Genomic DNA, 19,674 nt, shown 5'->3' on the forward strand with positions numbered 1-19,674 from the left:
GGGAGCAAGTTGCATGCCCACATGTGCATCAAATGCACATACAGCCACAGCTCACACCACGGCCTAGCCTACAGCAACAGCAGGGCTCCCCGAGGACCAATTTAGTGGCAGAGGGCGTCAACGAGGCAGCAGCGAAACGCAGACGGCTGTTTGTGCGCAGGACCTCCAGGAGCCACACAGAGAGCAGCGGATCAGAAGCCCCCAGAGAGTGGAGCATCAGCTTCAGCAAGGAGCCACACATACAATCTGTTAAGGTAACAGGATAAGAAATATATACAGTGGTGGCCAAAATGATTAGAACACTATTATTTTCACCAGCCTAAAATGGTTTTAAGTCAGTTATTTCTATCTTTTGCTGTAGTGTGTCAGTGGGAAATATCAGTTTACATTTCCAAACATTCATTTTGCCATTAATTGTAATAATCCAGTGAGATTTTTGTTTGCACAAGGAGTCTGACAACAGCCAGTGCTCCACACAGACATCTGATCTCATCATCATCCAGTTGTAATATTGTATTAATGTAGAATACAGAATTAGAACATACATGCATTTTGACTAGTAGTTTGATTTTGACCTTATGTATAGATATAAGGATGAATACTTTGTCATAAAATAAACCTTGTTTGGCTTCTCAGTCAGATCATTTAGGTGGAGTGCATAAAAGAGAGGGCTCTGTAGTGCAGGAACTGACGGGCTTTCACCTCATGCCACCTGAGACCCACAATGCACCACGCCGCACATCTGTCCATAGCACTACCCATGTGACTGAACGCCCCAAAGTGACCTGGAGCCAATCAGACTTAACACCGCTGGATCTTCAGGTGACACCTCCAAATGTAATGTTTTGAGTGAAAACATTGTCACCTCAAGAATCTGTATTTTTCTACAGTGTATTTTTGCTGGGGTCAAATTGACTTAAGCTAGAATAATTTTTTTTATATTGGATGGCAATATAGTTTTCTAAAAAGTGCTTAGGTTTTGATGAGGTTTGCATAACATGTTTTATAAATCTGTGTTAAAGGAACAGTTCACCTGATCAAGAGCCTGATAAAAACAACATAATAATCCACAAGTAATCCACATGACTTTTAGTAAACAAATCAGTCAAGATGTTTTTAAATTCAAAATACGAGTCCTCTATCTATAATGCCACTTATTCCAATGAAAAATGTTCTCATCTGAATCAGGAGAGAAATATGCACAGATCAAGCACCAATTACAAGGGTAAACAGTTCTAAACAAATATGTCAGTGGATTTTGATGTAAGAGGACAACAGGTTATGGACTTTTTCACTGGAGGAAGTGTTATCAATTGGCCAGAAGCAACTGTTCACTTTATAATTTGTTAACTGATGGACTTTAGTCGTGTGGATTATTGTGATGTTTTTATCAGCTGTTTGGACTCTCATTCTGACGGCACCCATTCACTGCAGAGCATCCATTGATGAGCAAGTGATGTAATGCTAAATTTCTCCAAATCTGATCAGATGAAGAAACAAACTCTACTTAATCTTGGACTGCCTGAGGGTGTACATTTTCAGCAAATTTTAATGTTTGGGTGAACTATTTCTTTAATCTGGGATAATACTGGTTATTTTCAAATTTATCATTATTGTTTTTACATAAACATTATTGGGTTCTTTGGGAACCGAATCATTAAATCAATCTTAACAGAACAGGAAAGAAAACAGATGATGAAACTGTGCAAAGCGTATATTAATGCAGATAAACCGGCACTTACAGTACTCAACTATTTTCTATGTACATTTTGCAGGCCCCTGAGTCTTTGGAGTTCTGGACGGATGAGATTTACACGCCAGCCTCCGACACGCTCCTGCGGCGTTCGCAGTCGTACACCCGTTGTAGCAGGAACCAGGCGTACCGCATCGCTGCCCTCAGCATCACTGCCACCATCATCCTCATCCTCATCATCGTCATTCCAGTCAGCACTGTGTAACGTCCATACAGTCACATGACACGCCTGAGGCTACATTGAATGGTACAATACGTGTTTATTAGATAATATTATTAAGATTTTAATGAATGCATGAATTCTTCATGAACCTAATTCGAGAAGCATGGCAGACTGTCCCAGTGTAAAACCTATGCAAAATAGACTGCATTTCCTGAAACCTTCAGTGGGCCTTTTTGGAGTTTCCCTACCTTTAGTTTTGTTTGAATTTAGCAGGTTTTCAGTTAAACGCTTATTCTGCAGTTTATGGCTTGCGGACATTCCGGTATGCCCTCTTTGTTGACGGATATTGGGGAGTTCCCATTAGTCTAATGTGATTCTGCTGAAACCTGAGACGGCATCCACTTGCTCGCACAGCGGCACATGTTTTGCACACTCTTGCGCACCTCTGCTCTCTCTCCATTTAAATGCTCGGAAAATCCATTATTAGTTGCAAATTTACATGCAACTGCCCTTTAAATCTGCTAAATGTCCCCGTATTTGGAGGAAATGCTGACGTGTGATAGATATGAATCTCTTGTTTTCGTTTGAATTTGTGGGGAACTCGATCACTACCAAAATAGTGCTACAAAACATAATATCCTGCCTCACAAAAGCTTAAAAGAAAAGGAAAACGAGCCTCCAGAGATCCAGAATGGATGCATGATGATGGTGGATCAATACCGGCACACATTTTCAATTTGCTGAACAACAGCACTAAACTTTTAATGGGCTGTGATGGAACTGAGTGAGTGAGGGAGGGGAGAGACCGAGAGGAAGGAGCGTTTGTCCTCTTTTATTGAGCCTGAAGCTTTCTGAGTCCTACTTCTGTCTGCTTCAGCTGATTAATGAGTGATTTGCTCAGGTAAAAGGGTTGCCAATTGGGATTTTTACATGCAGTTTGATCTCTGATCGCTATTGTAATTCATCTTGCGCTACACACTACAGAATGAATGATACCTCAATCAATTACTTTTCTAAATGATCAGATTTGCAATCACAGGCCAGTAAGCGATCACCTACAAAAACAAGCAAAGTGCTGACAGCCGCTCAGACCAACTTAGCAAATGCATAGTAAGCTTTGACAATGCTTTCAACAGCTGAATACTGTAATGTGATGACAATTGAATGAGATGTCCTATTTTAAGGAGGCTATGTGGGAAAAGTTTTGACTTTTGACATGATTTTGATTGATATTTTTGTGTTCCTCTTGTAGAATTAGCCTATGCATTTCTCCTCAGAATCATTCTTGTTTTTCATTCCATGATTGTATAAACACATGCATTTCTGGATTTGGGATTTTTCCTTTTTCAGGGCACCTCTGACTGTGAAAATGTACCTTTGTCTCTTCATAAAGCTGGTTTTGGTTATTCGATGGGATTGTGTCTTGTGTGTCATTTTTTCAGCCAGTTAAACTGTGGTTGGAGTGAGAGGTTTTCTTTAATAATATGTGACCCTGCTTGTGTAAACCCAGCTAAAGACATTTTTTGTGATTTACTGTTTTCTACATAAAATCATCCTTCACATGATGATGTAGGACATTCTGTGAAAATATAACCTTTATATCGTTCATATTGGCTGATAAGGCCATGTCAAAGATTGAAATCATAGTGAAATTAATGGTTGAAACCAAACTTTGATGCTTGTTATCTCATAATTAAATTTGGAGACTTTAGCCTTGATTTCACAGACAGGGTCACATATCATCAATGCTTTTGCACACTGCTGCTTGCTGCTTTTCCCAATGCAGTTTTAATATTTCAGAGCACAGCTCTCATAAACGTGTATTATCTATTTATGATCTGTCAGTTCTGTTATTGACGTGAAAGCACTTTACTGCACTTACACACAGTCTCTCAAGCTCAAATGAGGCTTCCTTCTAATGTAGTTTATCTAAAACCTCCACTGCCTTTTTCTCTCTGCATATACATACAGTATTGTGAAAGTGATTTGGTTTCATATTTGATAATGCTGCAAAATTCATTATAGAGATCGCACACAAATTGATTCCAGTGAAACTTTGAAGAGTGAGCTAATTTAATTAGAAAAGCCAGTTTCATATAAAAGATATTAATATGAAGAGACTTATTGAATGATGATTGTTAGATCATTTCTCATAATTAATTTTTTGCTCATTTGTGTGTGTTTGACTGATGTGTTCATTTAATCAATGAATTTCTATAAATTCAGCCTATTATGTATAAATTTTCAATTTGTTTTTATTGGAAGATACTTACCTCAATGCCATATTCCTTGGGAACAACAGTGAACATTGAGATTAAGCCAGTCAACTCTTAGAAACCTTAATAAATTACAATTAGCAAATTAATCTGAAGGTAAATTAGTTGATGTATTACTGCAGGACGCCAGTATTGTATTTTTAAATGGTGATTAAATGTTACATAAAAAAGGGAGGTATTACTAAAATATGTGTTTAAAATAATATTTAAATATTAAAATTTAAATATACTGCATTTAAATTTTAATTACAACAAATTAAATTAAAAGGGGGTAAATCAACTTAATATATAGCCTAATTAAATGTTAATTTTAAAATTCATTTAGAGTTTTAAGGCATTCTTTTTTTCAGTTGCTTTAAATTTGAAGCTAATTTTAAAATCATTTTTAAATGCACAAAACTTTTTTTTTTTTTTAAATCGCGACTGTAAAAAAAATCAAACTGGCGGCAAAAGGACGAACATGTTACCTTGGAAACGTAACACACGCAAGCGCAGTAGCTCACATTTGTTGTTACGCATCCATGGTAACAGTTCTTGCCTGCAGGCTGCAGTAGGCGCGTTTAGTTTCCTTTTGCGTTATAAATTACATTTTCCCAATTATCTGTCTGGCTGGCTTTACGGCGGCTGTGAAATGGCTCATGTCCGGACCTATAACCCGCACGTCCGTGTGGGCAACTGGAAAGAAGACGTGACTTTAGAAGAGGTTTGTTGTTTTGACGCATCTCATGTTTGTTGGTGTGAAGTCCAGACAGAGAACGCAAGAGAACAAGTGAGTAATGAGCAGTGTCTCTGCAGGAAACTCTCAAGAACTTCATCCTGCAAAAAGACAGAGGCGAACTCACTGTTCAGAAAGAAGGAGATCTGAGACAAAACATCCTGAAACCAGTAAGTAAAGATTTATTTAAACATATCTTAAAAATGTAATATTAAATATTAAAATATACTTTGCCCTCCATATATTTCAATCCAAGAAAAAACATTCACATGTCACATTTTAAGAAAACCTATTTGTTGTCTATAGCACGTGAACATAAAACACATCAACAAGTAGACAAGTAGTAAAATAGGGGGAAAAAGGAATAAAAATCAGCAAGGAACATTAAAAAAATTAAAACATTTATTTTATTAAATCACTGTAAATTTAGTTTTGTATTCTATTCTATTCACAGATGTATTTTCTTGACCCTGAAATACATTTTGAAATATATTTTTGTATATGAATGTTGAAACTGAATATATACTGTAGCATTTAATTAATTAATTATTTAGTTTTTGCCAGAAATATATATTTTTGGTCGTATGGGATTTGAAAATTGGTGGTGAAATTGGTTGATTAATTTTTTTCCCCCAATAATCTTTGTTTTATTTACAACTTATGTAGTGCAGCGGTGCTCAAAAATGTTTTTGTGTCTGCTGCATGTGAGACTGATTCTGTTTTTTGTTTAGGTGAGTCTATCAGTGTCGCAGGATGGCTTTTTGCACTTTGGAGACACAGTCATGCTGGTGAACTCTGGAGGTGGAGAGCACGAGCAGCGTGGCTCCTGTGTCCTCAGCATCATTGCCGACAGCAGTAGTATCACATCACAGTCTGACTCAAATTCAGTCCCCCACCTTCGTGGGCCCCTCCAAGTAGGCGGAGCCCACAGCATGACCCCTTGTGTTAGAAACGCCTTTATCATTACAAGGTATCGCACATGCACGTTCAAACTCACTCAATCGCACACACACAGTGGCTGATCTGTTTTATCATCTGTGGTCTGTGATTCAGTGTTGATAGGACCTCAGATGGAGAGGTGCTCAGATACGATCAAAGCTTTGCCCTGAGAACGACCGCAGGCTTTGCCGGAGAGGTAAACAAGCAAATGGCATGTACACAGTTTTATGTAATTACTGAGTTCCCAAGTCTCAGCATGCAGTCTGTTGGATTCCTCATAGCTATTCCTCGCCAGTGATCACAAAACATTTCTGAAGTGTGCTAAGAAGTCTCGACTACAGGAGTTGAGCCTAGTAGAGGAGTTTGATTTCCTGTGCTGGTGGAAGGTGATTTACTTTGACCCCCAAGAAAGGCTTGAAAATGAAGGATACCCTGTTCAGGTTCACACTTTCAACTAAATCTTTTTCAGATGTACTTGTTGTTATTACTTAGTAACTTAATCATGTGGAGTGGATGCTTTGTTTTGGCAGGTGAACAGCAAGGTTTTGATTTCCCACTGCAAGACCAATCAATGTCTGGCTGCTCTAGGCAATCACATCCTATGGTAATATATTTCATATTTTAAGAGTAAGTGATTCATTTAAAGTGAGCTGGGAACAGCTAAATATTACAAATACTCCAAAACCAGTTTATCAGTTCCTAATGAATAAAATACACTCCCATTCTACATTTTCTTGTTGAATATCATGTTTCACTCAGACATATGTCATTGCTTTATATATAAATTATATATGTATGTATATATATATATATATATATGGAAATTTTTATTATAATATAATTTTTCTGTGTATAATATTTACACATACACATAGATGTAATATGTCGATATTTTTTTATTTAGAATTTTAGGTATTTTTATTTTAAATATAATTTTAGAACTTTATTTTACATTTATTAATATATATTTATATTTTTTAAATTTGATATATTATTTAAAATATATTTTTTTTATATATAGAAAAATACCTGCTTGAGCTAAAGAACAGGTCTGTGTAGTTTAATGTTAATTCTGTGTAGAATAATTGCTAGTGTTTATTCATTTATTTGGTTTGTTTGTTTTGTGTGTTTAGGACTCCTTTTGGTAAAGAGTATGAACTCTCTGCTCACACCTTCTTGGACTCTCATAAAGCTGAGCGGGACAATAACCATTGGCTGTTTCTCATGGCTCATCCTGCCAATCAAAATCAGAGCCTGATGCAACTGCAACAAGACTCAGACATAACAGATGAGCAGAGAGAAACCCAAGAGGACACGCAAGTAAAAGAGTGCCGTTAAAAAAACAGAGATAAAAGGAAATAAAAATTACACCAATAAATATTTTTTGCAAATACAATATTTTATTTCTTTAAATATTTACTGTTATATTTCTGTTAGTGAATTCTGTTGATTTGTCTTGTACAAAAAGTTCAGATAATTCCATAAAGCTCCCAAAAGGAGGCAGCGTCCCCTCTGTCCTCACTTCTGCCTCCTGCTGTTGACTAAAAGTTTCATAAACATGCTCAGCTCAGCATTAGTGTTTCTACACACATCCACTGTTTCAATCAGCATAAAAATGCTTTTACAAATTCAAACATATGCCCAATTCAGATGTTGTTGTTTTTTTTTGTTGTTTTTTTTCTGCTTTGTTTTCTTATTTATTTTATTTTTCTTCGTGTTTTTTTGTTTCTTTCTTTGTCCTTTGCTTCGGCCTCCTTTTTCCCCGTTGGTCACCTATACGGAGAACAAGAAATCATGTGCATCATAACCACACACACACACAGATATCTGAGCTTCTGTCCCATATATACACTACTGTTCAAAAGCTTGGGATCAGCAAGATAAATTAAATTAATACTTTTGCTCAGCAACGATGCAGTAAATTGATCATTGACAGGTAAAGACATTTTTTCCACCACAGGAATAAATAACATTCATACATTTCTGTATGAAAATAGAATACAGTTATTTAAAATTGTAACAATATTTCACAAAATTACTGTTTTCTCTTATATTTTTGATCAAACAAATAAATCATTCAAAAACATTTTAAAAAAATCTTACAGACCCCAAGCTTTTTAAACGGTAATGTACATCTGCAGTACATATTAATTGTAATTGCATGTTAATTGTAAATGAAAAAAGCTCCTCTCTAATCATGCTGCCAACATGAGGAAGTAAGTTGAAGTGTTTTTAACATGTCTGCACAAAAATCAACATTTCATTGTAATTCCCGTGCGACAGCATGATTGCAACTGTGATATTGCTTAATCTGAAGGAATCGAGAGACAGAACAGAGGAGCAATGTTTTTTAATAGGACACAAACATGGTACATACAATCAGCACGTAACAGTCATATGCAACAAACGACATGATCATTCATTCATCAACACATATACAAAGAATAAATAAGGATTTGGAAAATGTGACAGGAGATATAAATAAAGGGTTCAGGAGGAAGGGAGGTTTAAATTGCTAGTTTACATTTTTCCACTCGCTCCACTCGCTCCACTGAGAGAGGAGCAGCAGGTCTCTGCAGCGGACCCTTAGTTTTGTGATGGAACCCTGAACTTTGACCTTTGACCCCTCCTCCCATTCTTTAGTCTTCAGCTGAGAAGATACAGAAGCAGGAAACAAGAGAATTAATTACAGCAACTTTCTTAACGGGACATAAAAATGATGACTTTCAGCGAGTAATGACTTGAGATTTCAGTCTGTTCCCCACACAGATCCAGCGGCCTTAAATGTCTTATGTAACATGGACTAATTTGTTTTTATAATTTTACGTCTAGGGTTTTTTCTTTGGAATTTTTTCGGAGCTTGACAGCATGTTCCCCATTTAAAGTCAATATTATGATAAACTTCTCCATGGAAGAAAGATGTAATTTTCATTACATTTTCGGTGAACCGTTTGTGTGTGCAAAGAGCATGTCATACCTCGCCGTTGTGTCGTATCTCATACTCGATCTGATGCTTCAGAGGAAAGAAACTGTGGGGCTGCGGCCAGGTCGAGGGAGGCTCCACCTCCAATTCTACGATTTGATTGTCACTCCCCTCATTTTTTATAGTGCAGATTGAAATGTTTGGATTCGCTGGCTTAACTAGGAAAAACAGAGAAAACATATTCAATCAGTAGGCACGTTTCCATTACGGATTTGCGCAAAGCTTTGGCGATATTTTATGAATGTCTATAAAAAAGTATTGCGAAATGACAGCGTTTCCATTAACCGATTTTATGCGACTAAAACATAATTTTTTCCTCTCGCGACAAGTCATGGCAACGGATTTTGACGTATTTTGGCTACACTAGGCTATGACTTTTTACGTACGCCATGTGACCTGTTAATGCGAAAAAAAAAAAACGTTTCCATTGAAGTTTTGCGAAATATTCCTTTTTCGAATTGCCTGAAAAACCACCTCGTGCGAGCGTAAAATCGTTTTTGCGATATATGGGCGTTTTTGTGAAATTGACGCGTTTCCATTAGGTGTATTTTCAATTAGCAATTTCAATTTGCGCAATTTGTAATGGAAACGCAGCTAGTGATGATGTGCTTTAGACCAGTGGTTTTTAACTCGGGAGCCGGGGCCCACTAGACTAGAGGTCCTCAGCAAACTTAAAATGACTTTTTTTTTTTACATTTGACTTCAGAATTCAAGTATAGTCTGATCCGAGTGTAGATTTGAGATTTGTTTTGGACCAAGCAATAGAGCCAAGTGTGAAAAGAGCCTGTTTTATTTATATTTTAACTAACTTACTAATCTAATCAGTAGAGTAGCATAAACTGGCAGTTTATGCTACTAATTCAAATTTAGAATTCGGTCATAATTTACTCACCCACAAGTTGTTCCAAAGCTGCATGAGTTTCATTCTTCTTATTTTAAAGAATGTTGGTAGCCAAATAGTTACTGGTAGCCAGTGACCTCCATTGTGTTTTTTTTCCCTCCATACTATGGAAGTCAGTGGTTACCGTCAACTGTTTCTCAACCTCAACGTCAACCAACATTCTTCAAAATATCTTCTTTTGTGTTCAACAGATGAAAGAAACTAATTTCTTTCACTCACAACTTGAGTGTGAGTAAATGATGACAGAATTTCCTTTAGCCCACATACTCACCAATGTCTCGTAGGTAGAAGCTGTATTCAGTTTTCATATAGCAGCATGCAGAAGCTGCCTCTCCTGTTATCAGCAGCCGCTCGGACTCTTCAGAGTATGAATTGGTGGAATGTGGGAGAAAAAATACCCCATCCACGGGCTGTGACACCCAGTCACCATTATCCCTAAATAGATACAATAAGCATGCGTGGTTGAGTCAATGATAAAATAAGCTTAATGTATCTGTGGGCGTGTCTATATACCTTGTATTGCGAAGTCTGAAAGCAAATTCATCTGTAAAATCATTTGGGATCCAGGCACATTTGATTTTTTCAGTGCAGGAAAACGTCTCAGCTGTGCAGTTAATATTAAAAGCTGAAAAGGAAGAAAGAAATACACTGAAAAGCTGAGCCTGACATTGAACAGACAAAGCTTGAATACTCTGACCGAAAGTAACAGCCTTCCTGCTTTGTGGCCTAAACAATCAATGACTCAACAGGCAGCTTTTTTATGAAGTCACTTTTTAAGGAAACTAGTTTCAAACTGTCGATAACATCACATCTATGCTATTAAAAATAAAGGTTCTAAAACACAATATTCTACACACTGACAGAAGAATTTGCACAAAATATTGTAGAATTTGTCTGGATGCAGCCTTTGATGACAACAACAAAAGATCTTAAAAATAAAGGTTCTTTATTGACATCAGCGGTTCCATGAAGAACCTTTAACATCCATGGAACCTTTCCATTCCACAAAAGGTTCTTTATAATGGAAAAAAGTTAGATTATGGAAGACACTGGACACTAGACACTGGAAGGATCTGTGAGGAACCAAAAATTGTTCCTCGTCTAAGCCATCACTGTGAAAACACCCTTTTGGAACCTTCATTTTTAAGAGTGTGGAAAGCATTTTCTCCTTGTTTGATATGCATGATTATATGGTTAGTTATATTTATTATTTGCGTCTAGCATATTTTTTTCCTGCTGTTTGGAACTGTGAGGACACCATTAGTGAGAATCACTAATCTAGAGTGTGAGTTTACAGTTAAATAAGTGACTTTTGTAAAATTAGATAAAGGATTTTATGGACTCATTTACTGCTTAATTGTACACATTTTATTTGGCTATGCCTTCCTAACTCTGTATACACAGCTTCTCATTCAGCTATTAGTAAAATACTGTGGTTTTGCGGTTTAAAACATTGTGGACATTGTTTTAATGTGTAATGTATTAATGTAATATCGGATGGCTAACTCAGGCCATGGTTATTAAATATCAGGATGCCACATCTTTGTAAGATTAACATCCTTTTTTGGGTTTTAGGATGATGTTCCCATAATACACTCTTAAAAATAAAGGTCCTTGTTCTTCATAAAGATATGTGGTTTAGTGAAGAACATTCAAAGATTAGACTTAGATTATTGAAATGTTCTTCACACTACATGCTTAAAAATAAAGGATCTTTATTTGTATTTATGGTTCCATGAAGAACTTTCAACACCCATAAAGGTTCTTTATAGTGAAAAAGATTATTAAAACATTCCTTACACTATGAAACAATGGTTCTTTCAGGAAATGTTCACTGAAAGGATCTTTGGGGAACTAAAAATCCTTGTTTTATGGCATCACTGCAAGAAAACGCTTTATTTTTAAGAGTTAACAAAAAATGGTTCTTTTAGAAACTGATCACTGATTCTTTGGGGAACCAAAAATGGTTCATCTATGGCATTTCTGTGAAATATATAATATATGTATATAAAATATAGAATATATGTATATAAAATGTATAAATATCATATATATAAAATATATAAATATTATTATAAATATTATACATATATAAATATATAATATATTCTGTGAAATATATAATATATAAATAACATATGCAGCCTTTATTTTTAAGAGTGTATGGCAAACATTAATCAATCATACGTCAAGCATTATTGCTAACCATAAAAAGTGATTGCTTAATAGGAATGTTAGATAGAGGATGTTCAGCAGATGTTCCCACCTGTAGCTTCTTTAGACTTGTCGAGCAGGAGATACGTGTAGTCTTCAAGACCTGAATCACTCCAGCAGGTGTAATTCCCTGTTAGGTCTTCCTGCAGGTCAATCACGGTCAAATCCCGCCCACTGAGGATTTCAAATTCTGATTGTGATATGTTCTCTATGCTATTTGCGTCCTCACGTCTCCATGTGATTATGTCTTTATCTGTTCTACAGGTCAGGGTAACGGATGCGTGTCTCTCAGCAATTTCAACTGCATAAAGAGAAACAATCCAGAACACAGAATGGGTGCCAGAATGTGTGTGTGTGTGTGTGTTTGTGGAGACTAAATGTCTGTGAAATGGTAGTAAAACCAGTCAGCTATATTGTGACCATCTTCAATATTATTTATAAAATAAATAAATAAATATATTATATTATAATATATTATATGTTCAGTAAATACTTTTCTGGGTAAAAACCCAGTAGCGGGGGACTCCCCACTATGATATAAAAACAGTGTGTATGTGTGTGTGTGTACTCATGCTTAAATAATGATGTGGTCAGTACACTCACATTTCTCAGGGAAAAAGTTAAGTGCGGACATCCTCATTATGCACAAACAGAAGAGAAGGATGAACCTTATCAACCAAACCATCTGGTGAAAGAAACACAAAAATTGTATACTTAATATGAAAATGTTGACTGATTTATTAGTCACTTTCGCTGAGCAAAAGTAAAATACAAAAAAAAAAGTGAATATAAGCAGCTTAATACATTAATAAAAAAATTATGTAGCATTGAACATCAATAATGTAGCATTGAACATTGATAATTATTGTAGCATGAACATTATTTTATACTGAACATTAATCTATATTAATTGTAATTTAACCAGTCATCATAAAAATATACAATAATTATTAGTTGCCAGTATTAAAAGTAGGGCATTTACAGATGGCCATGGACCAAAAATGAAAAGATTAAACATTTAGATTTTCAATATCTGTATTAATATATTAATTTAAAGGAATGTATAAAGGCATAATGGGCATTTTCTATGTTTTATTTTAATTTGTATCTTTGTAATTTAGTTATTGCAGTTCATTTAAATGTTCCAAATTAAGTTAATATTTTTATAAATACAAATATTCTACATCTCCGGATTAATATAATCCCATGAAACTGTTTGTAGAATGTCAAGATTTGGCGATATATATAGCCTATACTGTATATATATATACATATATATATATATATATATATATATGTGTGTGTGTGTGTGTGTGTGTGTGTGTACGTAAAGCAATCACACTTCGGAGATTTCTGCGCTGAATTTGACGCAACAGCAGCGAAGGTAAGACATGCATTACGATCTAAACATCTGCACAACCAGCTCACTTCACTTTAATCCCGTCATTTTCATTTTAAGTACAGATGAGATGTATTTAAAAGTATGTATATATACATTTTAAGTACAGATGAGATGTATATATATATACCTTTAAATACATCTCATCTGTACTTAAAATGAAAATGACGGGATTAAAGTGAAGTGAGCTGGTTGTGCAGATGTTTAGATCGTAATGCATGTCTTACCTTCGCTGCTGTTGCGTCAAATTCAGCGCAGAAATCTCCGAAGTGTGATTGCGCGCGGCGCGTCGCGTCCTCTCGTGGGGTCTGTGCCTGTGCGCGCTTTTATTCCACACATTCCCACCACACGATAACACGTAACCCGATGGCAAATGTCTGCGGATTCTTAGAACGAGTTCCCCTCGAGCTCAGAATAAACACGTGTTAAAATTACGATTGCTGAATTACTAAGAGATGGGCTCTTTTCCCCTCTCTGTCATCACTCTTATTATAGACCAGTTTCACAAGTTAGAATTGTGCGATCTTAACAGTAGTAGGCTATAGTATAGTAGGCTCTTTGGATAAATGAACGATTGTTTCCCCTGTACTTAAAATAAAGTAAATAGTAAATAAAGATTATTTGAGAGCAGGTGTCTTATAGACGCAGTAGTTATAGCCCAAACTGGAGTGCGTAAATACTATTTCAGTCCTTCTACATCAAAATTTAACTTTGAATTGAATGTGTTACTTGCTGTATCCGCTGTAATTAACTGTGAAATGTACTAGCAATTTCAGTGCAGTCTGATGACTACATGCCCCTTTAGTATAACATTCTATAAACTGCTGAAATATCTATAGCCTACTATACTATGGGTTAACAAAACAAAGTGAATCATAAAGTCCCTTAAAAATGAGGAAACACATCTCTCCCCTTATAATATTTACTATGCTGGTAAAGCATAGTATATATTGCAGTGTCAACATGAATTTTCTTTTATTAAGAAGCAATATTTTTAACTTATTTTGTCACAATAAAGACTAGAATCTATTTAAATTATTTTTTTAATCATTATGTTGATTATAGCTCTATATTGCAGCTGTCACAGATTGTTAATTCAATCCCATTTTTAATCATTCTGTTATCTTTTATCTTCAAAGCATTCAAACAACACTTTATATTTGCTATATATTCAATAACACTTGCCTTTGAGATATTCATTTTAATAAATTGCATATTTTAAGGAGAACGCAACACTATCAGCTTTATTAGATTATAAACATTGTGTGAGTGGACAGGTTTTAGCTGCTCCTTGTTACTTGGAGTATCTTTTTCATTCTTTTCCTAATCAGTAACTGAAAAATAACAACATCTGTGGGATGCATTTCAGAGCCTGAACTCTCAATTATTTATGTTTTAGCTTCAGTCAGGAACAAGAGAGAACATGTAATGGGTTGGAAGAAGAAACTGAGATAAGAAAAGTTAGTGCGTTTTGTTCTTGCAAGAATTTTGTTCTTGTCTTCGATCAAAATCAGTCGACCAGGACATGACCAGACTTTTAACCACAAGTGCAAATATAAAGACTATTAGAGAGAAAAATAGGGAAGTGAGAGAGTTACAAACATCAAAGGAAGATGTAAAGTTCAGCGAGTTTCACCAAGTGCTTACACTTTTGTCTTATAAATAAAAGTTATATAATGGTCATATATAAAATGGTCATAATTCAGAACAGTCTCTTTCTTGCTCAGTCTGTCTGAATTCTAGATAAAATATCGGGTCTGAATTTCCCCTTAAATAAATGTGTGACAGAAACCAAATTTGATGTAGTTAAAGGAGATAAGACACCTGATAAATATCTGTGGTTAAGGCAGTGTAAATGTGTAGTACAGCAGTTCCTCTGTTCAGGCTTTGCTTTGCAAATGAACTGAACACTGCACTTCTGTATGCTGCGCTGGGGGAAACTGTGCCTGGTGTAGGCGGCTGGCAGTTTTGGGTATTTCAGGAGACGAAACATGGATGTTTTATTGCATTGTGTGAGTGTTTGTGAGTTGGTGAACCTGTGCGTGTTAAACTGATTCCTTATAGGCATGTGTAAGAGTTTTTTTTAAAAGGGAAAACGGCTGACATCATTCTGGCAGCCCCCTGATGTCAGAGACGCAACACTTTCCTTAGTAGATATAAGTCATTAGGTGTTATTAAAATTCACTTGCCAAGCCATGAAATTTCCTCAAGTGCATATTATGATGGAAATGACATATTTCTTTGCCTTGACACGCTTTTCTCTGCCTCACACACGTGTCGCCAATTCCTAAAATTAGAAAGGCACATTGAAACTCAATTTGGGGCAATTTGATCCAGTAAAGTGTTTTCAGTCTAAAGGTGCAAAGCTGATTTTTTTTGTCGCAACTTTAAATAACTTGGCTATCTTATGAGGAACTCGGACTGTGATTCTCCCGTTTGTATATGTGCCCACGTCCTGAAAGCACCAAAGGGCACGTAGGTAGCCTACTTCTGCTATGAAAAATGCTATTTGACTAATTAATGCTAAACTTGGTGTTTCTGTTTCACTTAGGATAGGACATAGGCCTATGCCGAGGAAGACATATTCTGAAAAGTCGAGTACCCTGTTAATTTCTAGAAAGCCAGAATTGGCCTGTCCCTTGTCTAAATATCATGTGCATGAAAGTACCGAATAAGGCCAGTCACTTCTCGCTGTACTCTTTCATTTGGGTCACAAATAAACATGCTGTACATTCCTGTTCACACATTTACCTCTGTAACCTCTCGACACTTCCTCTGACAATATTGGGGTTATAGTTAAAAAAATTATCAAGTCAAAAAAACCTTTTGACAGCTCTGTTTTTGTTTAATTGAATGTTGAAATAAACTCATTCGTACTTTCTGTACATATTAAAACCATAATTTAAGCAGAAATTTACAACATTAAATAGAAATGTACTACTGTAAAATCGTAATAAATTAAATTGGAAATCTATTGTTCTATCGTTACTTCTGTCATTCTATCGTATCTATCGTTCTATATTTTTTTCTCGCTGTACTCTTTCATTTGGGTCACAAATAAACATGCTGTACATTCCTGTTCACACATTTGCCTCTGTAACCTCTCAAAACTTCCTCTGACAATATTGGAGTTATAGTTAAAAAAATCTATCTATCTATCTATCTATCTATCTATCTATCTATCTATCTATCTATCTGTCTGTCTGTCTGTCTGTCTATCGTTCTATCGTTCTATCATTCTATCGTTCTATCTATTGTTCTATCTATCAATCTATCGTATCATTGTATCGTATCATTCTATCATATCGTATCGTTCTATCGTATTGTATTGTTCTATCAAATCATATCTATCTATCTATCTATCTATCTATCTATCTATCTATCTATCTATCGTTCTATCGTTCTACTGTATAGAATCATTCTATCTTATTGTATCGTGTCGTTCTATCGTTCTGTCTATCGTTCTATTTATCTATTGTTTTATCTGTTTTTCTATATATATATCATTCTATCTATAGTTCTTTCTTTCTGTCTATATTTTATTTGAACTTTAAAATGACATAATATACTGTAGCTATATCTGTTTCCTATCTTTTTTAACATTGTGTAGGCCTATACAATAAAATGTTTGGGCTGATATCGGAAAATGTTTTTACTGTATGTTTTACTATAAGTTGACATATGTATATATTTATTCTAAGGATTATAAAAACTAACTTTAAAAATTATAACACTTTTTATGCTTTGTACAGCATTTTATTGGCAAAATATGCATTTATATAAGGTGAAGTTTCCAGGCTCCAGTCAAGATATTACAGTTTTTTTACAATCATTTTTGCACTAATAACAGAACCTTCATGTCATTTTTCAAAACTCTAGACACATAATTCACAACCGATGATCAAAATGCAAGTTTTTCAAAACACTTGACACTTTTTCCAAATGCTTGGATACAATACACATGAACCAAAGATATTTTGTTCATTGAACTAAAATCACCGGTTCCAAATGATACAACTTAACATCAAAGTATTACTATTTCAAAATGCAACTCGCGCATTACATCTGAATTGAGTGTCTATTCATTTCATTACAATTATCAATTGATACAACTGCTCAAAATGCAACATAACTGTTGCATTACTCTTGAAGCATAGTTTTTATGGAAAATAATTAACTATATTAAATGTTTAGATTATGAAAGTGAAGCAACTGAGGGCTGAGTATGTTCAGGTATGATCAGTTTCAAGTTGCCTGTTGTTGAGAGAAAAAAAATCCCAAGAAAATTCTATATAATTGTTATCAGTATTTGTTTTTCCTACAATAAATGTCTTTTTAGGGGATGATAGAGCTGGAAGCTGATGAAAACCATTCATATTTTTGGATGAGGCAGGCTTTAACCTGGCCATGACATGGAGGAGAGTGGTTGAGAGCGGCCCAGAACAATGTTCGCTGCATGGGGTGCCTGACCACCCCCCTCTGAATGTGATTTTGAGGGGCCCCATAGCAAAATCAGTGCAATGGGCCCAGAATTCCTATAGCGATGGCACTTGGCCATGACATGGAGTCCAGTGGTTGAGAGCGGCCCAGAACAATGTTCGCTGCATGGGATGCCTGACCACCCCCCTCTGAATGTGATTTTGAGGGGCCCCATAGCAAAATCAGTGCAATGGGCCCAGAATTCCTATAGCGATGGCACTGAGAGCAATCATGGTTTCAGGCCCATCCACAGTGTATCACCTTGAATTTATCCCCATACTCCCCTTTCCTTACTGTAACCCGACTGAAGAATTTCTCCACATGGAATGTTTACAATAAGCGCCCTCACAAACAAGTCTCTCTTCTCCGGGCCATAGATGATGCGTGCAATAACATCACAGGAGGAGACCAATGTCAGGCCTGGATTTGCCATGCCAGAAGATTTTTTCCAAGATGTTTATCTGATGAAAACATCCATTATGATGTGGATGAGAACTTGTGGCCAAATCCACAAGACAGGGTTGATAAAAACATAGAAGTGCAGTGAGGAACACTTACTGTATGCCTACTGTAGTATTTTTCTTATCTAAGTTTTTCTTAAAGTTTTTTTTTTTCAAACCTGTTGTGAGTTGATTATTTTATCAATAATTTTCTAATTTTGTTTAATGATTCCAGCATCTGTACTTTTCTCTCTAGTCTATTACAATGATGTATGAATGTGTACCATAATGAAAGCTGCATCATGTGCTTATATTTAATGATTGTACTAAAAACTACACAGTGAAACTATGGGTATATTGTGTGTGGGTGAGCTAAAGTAATGTTCCTATGATATTTCATAATAAATGAGTTTTTTTAACCAATGCTTCTGCAAATGCAAGGCTTCTTTAAATATATGAACGCAATATGCAAAGTTTTGTACATTGGACAGCCTGTGTTACAAATAATGACTGTTTTGAGTTTTGTGTCTAGAGTTTTGAAAAATGACATCAAGGTTCTGAAATTGGTGACAAAATGATTGTAAAAAACTGTATCTTCTGGAAATACACCCTGTTTGAAAAATGTCATCAGTAAGAAAGTGAAGAAAACATTTTTCTCGCTGTACTCTTTCATTTGGGTCACAAATAAACACGCTGTACATTCCTGTTCACACATTTGCCTCTGTAACCTCTCAACACTTCCTCTGACAATATTGGGGTTATAGTTCAAACATAAATAAATAAATACATAAATTACTAAATCTATTCAGGATATCATTAGCCTAATATATCTTTTCAGACAATCTTATTTTGACAACCCTTTTTGTCAAATTGAATGTCAAAATGAACTCAAGACAAGATTTATGGTGGGAGACATTTCACTGAGGAAAATTATACTTTCTCTACATATCAAAACCATAATTTAAACAGAAATGTACAGTAATAAATGGAAATGTAGGCTACTTCTGTCAAACGATAGGCTATCTATTTCCCCCTTTTAAATCAATGTGTAAATATTTGGGCTGATATTGCCAAAAAAAAAATTTTTTTACTGTAAGATGTATGATTTGGCATAATGGAAAACTATTTCATGTTTTATACACCTTTGTATTTTTGTTAAAATGTGCCTTAATATAAGGTAAAGTGTCCAGGCTCCAGCTCAAGATACTTTCTTAAAGGGGTCATATGATGTTGCTAAAAAGAACATTATGTTGTGTATTTGGTGTAATGCAATGTGTTTATGTGGTTTAAGGTTCAAAAAACACATTATTTTCCATATAATGTACATTATTGTTTCGCCTCTATGCCCTGCCTTTCTGAAACGTGTCGATTTTTACAAAGCTCATCGGTCTGAAAAAGCGAGGTGTGCTGTG

The 19,674-nt window shown here is 35.4% G+C and overlaps 3 protein-coding genes across 4 annotated transcripts; 2 read left to right on the top strand and 1 right to left on the bottom strand.

Moving 5' to 3' along the window:
• Positions 1-10: 10 nt before the first annotated feature.
• minar1l (membrane integral NOTCH2 associated receptor 1-like) lies at positions 11-2,031 on the top strand. 2 transcript variants are annotated; one of them, XM_016483601.1, is made up of 3 exons: positions 11-254; positions 637-837; positions 1,776-2,031. In XM_016483601.1, exons 1-3 carry the CDS (start codon positions 33-35, stop codon positions 1,956-1,958), a joined length of 606 nt encoding a protein of 201 aa, XP_016339087.1. In that variant the 5' UTR covers positions 11-32; the 3' UTR covers positions 1,959-2,031. The 2 variants fall into 2 exon arrangements, with proteins under 2 accessions (XP_016339087.1, XP_016339088.1); XM_016483602.1 differs by having other exon boundaries at positions 637-822.
• A 2,695-nt stretch (positions 2,032-4,726) lies between these two features.
• Positions 4,727-7,209, top strand: cfap161 (cilia and flagella associated protein 161). The gene is made up of 7 exons (XM_016483672.1): positions 4,727-4,895; positions 4,988-5,077; positions 5,639-5,877; positions 5,961-6,042; positions 6,128-6,286; positions 6,377-6,450; positions 6,980-7,209. The coding sequence occupies exons 1-7, from the start codon at positions 4,824-4,826 to the stop codon at positions 7,182-7,184; spliced, it is 921 nt and encodes a 306-aa protein (XP_016339158.1). The 5' UTR covers positions 4,727-4,823; the 3' UTR covers positions 7,185-7,209.
• A 981-nt stretch (positions 7,210-8,190) lies between these two features.
• il12b2 (interleukin 12B 2) lies at positions 8,191-13,682 on the bottom strand. The gene is made up of 7 exons (XM_016483673.1): positions 13,571-13,682; positions 12,548-12,629; positions 11,997-12,245; positions 10,244-10,355; positions 10,002-10,165; positions 8,824-8,987; positions 8,191-8,496 (listed from the first exon to the last, which is right to left on the bottom strand). The coding sequence occupies exons 2-7, from the start codon at positions 12,627-12,629 to the stop codon at positions 8,362-8,364; spliced, it is 906 nt and encodes a 301-aa protein (XP_016339159.1). The 5' UTR covers positions 13,571-13,682; the 3' UTR covers positions 8,191-8,361.
• Between the last annotated feature and the right edge of the window lie 5,992 nt (positions 13,683-19,674).

Source organism: Sinocyclocheilus anshuiensis, unplaced genomic scaffold (assembly GCF_001515605.1).
Source record: "Sinocyclocheilus anshuiensis isolate Anshui unplaced genomic scaffold, SAMN03320099.WGS_v1.1 scaffold733, whole genome shotgun sequence".
Taxonomy (NCBI): domain Eukaryota; kingdom Metazoa; phylum Chordata; class Actinopteri; order Cypriniformes; family Cyprinidae; genus Sinocyclocheilus; species Sinocyclocheilus anshuiensis.

What these genes read in the sequence shown, in the direction of transcription:
- minar1l (XM_016483601.1), top strand. Translation starts at nt 33, where the DNA reads ATGCACATACAGCCACAGCTCACACCACGGCCTAGCCTACAGCAACAG. An exon ending in CACACATACAATCTGTTAAG is followed by an intron (nt 255 to 636) that starts GTAACAGGATAA and finishes TTGGCTTCTCAG; the next exon opens with TCAGATCATTTAGGTGGAGT. An exon ending in TTCAGGTGACACCTCCAAAT is followed by an intron (nt 838 to 1,775) that starts GTAATGTTTTGA and finishes TACATTTTGCAG; the next exon opens with GCCCCTGAGTCTTTGGAGTT.
- cfap161 (XM_016483672.1), top strand. Translation starts at nt 4,824, where the DNA reads ATGGCTCATGTCCGGACCTATAACCCGCACGTCCGTGTGGGCAACTGG. An exon ending in ATGAAGGATACCCTGTTCAG is followed by an intron (nt 6,287 to 6,376) that starts GTTCACACTTTC and finishes TTGTTTTGGCAG; the next exon opens with GTGAACAGCAAGGTTTTGAT. An exon ending in CTAGGCAATCACATCCTATG is followed by an intron (nt 6,451 to 6,979) that starts GTAATATATTTC and finishes TTGTGTGTTTAG; the next exon opens with GACTCCTTTTGGTAAAGAGT.
- il12b2 (XM_016483673.1), bottom strand. Translation starts at nt 12,629, where the DNA reads ATGGTTTGGTTGATAAGGTTCATCCTTCTCTTCTGTTTGTGCATAATG. An exon ending in CAAGTCTAAAGAAGCTACAG is followed by an intron (nt 10,356 to 11,996) that starts GTGGGAACATCT and finishes CTTCCTTTTCAG; the next exon opens with CTTTTAATATTAACTGCACA. An exon ending in TTCAGACTTCGCAATACAAG is followed by an intron (nt 10,166 to 10,243) that starts GTATATAGACAC and finishes GTATCTATTTAG; the next exon opens with GGATAATGGTGACTGGGTGT.